The following is a 5,299-nucleotide window of genomic DNA, read 5'->3' on the forward strand; positions in this document are numbered from 1 at the left end:
ATTCCCAACCATTTTCTTTGTGCTACAAGTCTAATTTTCAAGACAAAATTAATAATTTTGTTCAGTTACAAAGAGCATATAAGTAGAATAATATCAACCGTGGAAACTATTTGTAGTTTCCATTAACTATTAAGTATATCATGCGTGAAAATATTTAAAATTTTAAAAAACAATGAAAATGACAAGTGAACTTGTAAATATACAGAATGCTTGGATGATACATCCAAGACAAAGTTGCCTTCATCAATGTCTTCAAGATCTACCTTGGAATAGAAACCATATGTTTTGGAAGTGTGCAAAAAAATAATTTGATCTACCTTTAAAGATAGTCTAGTATGGTAACCTTTTATGACCAATGATTTTTTTTTCTCATCATCATCATATACATATATATATTAGAAACCAAGGAAGATATGATGATAATCGTCATAAAAAATGACCTATGATAGTGGTGGTGATGGTGAATATGATGATGATGACAATGGCAATGAGGATGATGATTAAATGATGATAACGATGACAACAATACAATGATAGGGACCCTATGCCATTAGGGATTCCCTATATGGGGAAAATATTACCTGCGTGTGGGAAAGTTATTATTGATCACAAAAATGAATAAACTCAGTAAACAATTTGAATCACCTTCATTACCCATCCAAATATCCTTAATAATTCGAATTTTTATTGTAGTGTAGTTTAATATATTTGGCAAATTCTATTGGAAGGTTGGCTCTGCTAGGGTTTAGCTAGGGCTCTGAACGTTCTTGCGACAGCGCCGACAGTGCCTCAGTCAATCTCTTCTATGAAGTGAAAGTATCGTTGCAGTGGTACATATCTGCAGCGCACTAGGGCCTCACAATGGCTCAGCCGCAGGGGGGGGCGTCAGTGCCCTCCCCGTCGCAGTAGGATCCGGTGCACAGTGTCGTCTTCGGGTCAGTGGATAGCGAGGTTCTGAACAGGGGGGAAATTCCCCAGGATGGCAACAAAGGTAACGAAAATCGTAGGGAGGAGGAAGGTAATCCCCAGAAAGGTACGGACATGCCTGAAAAAGGTCTGAAGGTCACTTCATCAACCTACAGACTAGTGGCCAAGGAAAGACCACGAATCGAACTGCCAGGAGATAAGATAGACGCAAGAATCGAGTTCATGCGAGATCATGCCATCATAGGGAAGTTCATAGGGTTTTGGCCCACTGAGAAGGCCCTAAATGGATGGATAGCGGCGAAATGGAAACCAAAGGGGGATGTTACGCTTCAGCTTGGGCCGAAGGGTTTCTTCACAGCAATCTTCTATTGCCTGGAGGACAAGCACAGAATATTAGTGGGATGGCCATACTTTTTTAATTCAGCCGGACTTTATCTGAGAGATTGGATCCCCAGATTCAACCCAGACAAGGAAGACCTAACCTGGGCGCCTGTCTGGATTCGGTTATACTCCCTCCCAGATGAATATTGGGAGGAGGATGCTCTCAAAGGAATAGGAAATGGGGTGGGAGAATATATCAGATCATCAGAAGAAACCAAGACCCGTAAGTACATTTCCTATGCCCGAATTTGTGTTTTTATTCGCCTCAATGAAGCCCTTCCTGAATCAGTCACTCTTTCCCATCGTGATGAGGAATGGATCTAGCCTCTTGATTATGAGCATGTTCCTTTCCGATGTCGAAAGTGCCATACCCTTGGTCATCTATTTAGAGTCTGTCCTCAAAACACCCTATCCAGCCTTCCCGGCTCCTCTGTATCCCCTGCTCAGGATGGCTTTACCAAAGTCACCAGCAGGAAGCGTTCTCACAAAAAACCCCCAAATGGGTCAAAACCCCAGCCCTCCAAGTCTCATGGCCCAGTAACCAAGAACAGTTTTGACATTCTTGGCCAAGACTCTGAGACTATACCTCACGCAGCTGATGCTCACCCTGATCATCCATCCTCCTCGTCTTCTCATCCTCCACCTCACCCCCCTCCCAAATCTTCCACTCCTATCATATCCCCCTCCATTCTCATTCGGGATCGGAAAGAAACTCCTGAAATCATCAAAGAAATGGAAGTCGAAGGGAAAATGGAAAGCCCCCAAAACCCAGAGAACAGTACGGAAGAAGGAGATCAAGTGCAAGTCATTGAAGAAGAGCCCGAGAGTATTGATCTGCACGGATTAGACATCATAGAGCTAGAAATAGCCTGCAAAAAAAAAGCTTTCGATGCCATACCTGAACTAGCACTCAACAAGCTCGAAATGGTCATTTCTCTAGTTTATTATCAAAGTCAACTGGGAATACAATCAGGCAGCCAATGGGACGGAAGTCTGCACACAAAAAACAAAAAGAAGAGAGGCAGAAAGACAAATTTGCAAAGGACAATAGAGATTGGGAAGATCCTGGTGGATTCAGGCAGATATGCACAGCTGACAAAGTACTACAAACCCTCCATCAACGGTTAATGATGAAGCTGGTATCATGGAATATAAGAGGGCTCAACAGCCCCGGAAAACTCAGGATGTTAAAACATATGATTAGAAAGGAAAAGCCACAAATGTGCTTTCTCCAAGAAACAAAGTGTAACAGTACAACGCTAGGTAGCATTCTTTCGAAAGCCTGGCCTGGTTGTATATCGGTAGCTGTAGATGCCTCAGGAGCCTCAGGGGGTCTGGCAATTGCATGGAATACGCAGGCGGTATCCCTTTCCAACTTTCATGCAGCGCATCACCTTATTCAGGCGACCTTCATATCTTGGGTACCAATGTTTATGGTAACTTGTCAAATATTTACTTCCCACAAGATTCGGGAAGAAAGATAGCACTTCTTGACACAATTGAAGCCCTCAACAATAGCAGAAGATACCCGCTCTGGATTGTTGCAGGGGACTTCAACATGATAACTAAAACTGAAGAGAAGCTGGGAGGCAGGCGCAGACTGGAGCATGAAGACTGTCACTTCAGGGACTTCATTCAAGCAACCTCCCTCATAGACATGCCGTTCTGTAATGGCACCTTTACGTGGAGTAATCAAAGGTCGGGAAAATACCAAATCGCCTCAAAACTGGACCGCTTCCTCCTCTCTGACAATGCAGTCCACCTAGGAGGGGACATCTCAATAGCCATTCTTGCTCACTCTGGATCGGACCACTGGCCAATAGCACTTCAATGGCAACGGCCAGGTAACATAACCAAACGACCCTTTCGATTTGAAGGTTTTTGGCTCACGCATCCCACTTCCAAGGATTTTGTGAAAACTACGTGGGCCGCCTTCACTCCCCCTGAAGGATCTAAGATGTACCAATTCCAGCAAAAGCTTCGTTTTCTTAAAGATCACCTGAAACGGTGGAACAGGGAAACCTTCGGCAACATCTTCAAAGAGCAGCAAAAGCTTACTCAGGACTTGGAGATTCTTCACCAAAGGGTCATCATGGAAGGGCACTCGGAAGCCACCTTGGAGCAGGAACACCTCATCCATAGCTAGCTGGACAACAGAAGAAAGCAGGAAGAGATTTATTGGAAACAAAAGTCAAGGGTCAGATGGCTGAAGGAGGGTGAGCGTAACACTAAATTCTTCCACAGAACTATGGTTCAAAGAAGATTTCACAACAACATCCCCTTCATCCAAAAACAGTCAGGGGAAAGAGTGGAGACCCATGAGGGGATTGAAGAGGAACTCCTCAACCACTTCAAACAGATCCATCAAGACCGAAGAGAAGATCGGCGACAGGCCATAAGAAAAATCACGAGCAACATTCCAAAAATCATCACGGAGGAACAAAACGAACTCCTAATGCGCCCCATTCTGCCTCAGGAAGTGGACGATGCAATGAAGCAGCTTAAGGAAGGCAAGGTCCCGGGGTCAGACGGATTTTCAACCACCTTCTTCCACTCTTTCTGGGACATGTTAAAGGAGGAGGTCTAGCAGATAGTTGAAGAATCTAGGGCTACGTGCTGCCTCCTGCCCTCTCTCAATGTTACCTTTATAACTCTCATCCCCAAGGAGGAGGACTCCATTACCCCGGACAAATTCAGGCCCATTGCGCTTTGCAATGTTATCTACAAAGTAATTTCAAAAGTCATAGCAAATCGTCTGAAACCTCTTCTTCCTGGGCTCATCTCCCCGGAACAGTCAGGGTACGTGGAAGGAAGGCACATAATGGATGGCATCCTGCTCTCGCATGAAATTATTCACTCCCTCAAGCATTCAAAGCAATCAGGTATGCTTCTCAAACTCGACCTCTCCAAGGCATTTGACAAGCTAAGCTGGAATTACATTCATGAGATGCTAAAAGATTTTGGTTTCTGCTCTCCTTGGATCCATTGGATCTTGAACATGATTACCTCCACTCATTTCTCTATTCTCGTCAATGGCATCCCCTCCCGTCCCTTTAATCCTTCAAGAGGTATTCGCCAAGGAGATCCCCTCTCCCCCTTTCTCTTCGTCCTTATGGCAGAAGGGTTGGGGCGGCACATCAAGCAAGCCCTCCTCTCACATCAGATCAAAGGCATCTCTGTGCATAACTCCCCTGCCACCTCCCACCATCAGTTTTTCGACGACACGATGCTTTTTGGGTATCCCTCTGCCCAAGAAGCCCACCGTCTAAAATCCCTCCTTCAAGATTTCTCGGAGGCCTCAGGCATGCATATCAATTGCGCTAAATCTCAAATTTTTTTCTTCCATACGCTGCCCTCAGTCAAAACTGTTGTTTCTCGCATCTTGGGGTTCCCAGTGGCCTCTCTGCCCTCTAAATACCTAGGAGCTCCCCTCTCGGCTTCAGCCCTCAAGCAACCTGCTTGGCGATCCCTGCTCGAGAAATTGGAAAATCGTCTCAATCTCTGGACTCACAGATCTCTTAATTTAGCAAGCCGAATCATCCTCATCAAATCGGTCTTGCAGGCTATGCCTCTGTACTTGTTTTCTATTCTAGCTGCGCCTAAATGGGTTTTAAAATGCATAAGAAACCTACAGCGCAATTTTCTATGGAGCAGCGCAGCTACAAATCGCAAATGGGCCTTGGTGAAATGGTCCAATGTTTGCATGCCCAAAGAAAAGGGTGGCATTGGATTAAGGGATCCGGAACACAGCAACTCCATCATGAACGCCAAGATCTGGTGGCAATGGATAACTAGCCCAGATAAGCCATGGGGGAAAATATGGACAGCCAAGTATGCCGGAGGCCGACCTCAAGAGGAGCTCATCCATTTCATTCCCACTGAAAAAGATCCACAATATGGAATGCGGCCAAGCAACACCACCAACTAATACAGAAGCACAGCTTCTGGGAAATAAGGAACGGGCGCACTACGAGATTTTGGACTGATGCCT

At 45.1% G+C, this 5,299-nt stretch overlaps 1 protein-coding gene across 1 annotated transcript; it reads left to right on the forward strand.

The window, feature by feature from the left end:
* The first annotated feature begins 2,653 nt into the window (after window positions 1–2,653).
* Window positions 2,654–3,454, forward strand: LOC149152207 (uncharacterized). The gene has a single exon (XM_089443414.1). The coding sequence runs from the start codon at window positions 2,654–2,656 to the stop codon at window positions 3,452–3,454; it is 801 nt and encodes a 266-aa protein (XP_089299540.1).
* Window positions 3,455–5,299: the final 1,845 nt, after the last annotated feature.

This window comes from Pinus tabuliformis, chromosome 9, assembly GCF_031772625.1.
Source record: "Pinus tabuliformis cultivar Carrire ecotype Pingquan chromosome 9, CPIR1, whole genome shotgun sequence".
Classification (NCBI taxonomy): Eukaryota; Viridiplantae; Streptophyta; class Pinopsida; order Pinales; family Pinaceae; genus Pinus; species Pinus tabuliformis.

Coding starts and splice junctions, on each gene's coding strand:
- LOC149152207 (XM_089443414.1), top strand. CDS start 2,654: ATGGAATACGCAGGCGGTATCCCTTTCCAACTTTCATGCAGCGCATCA.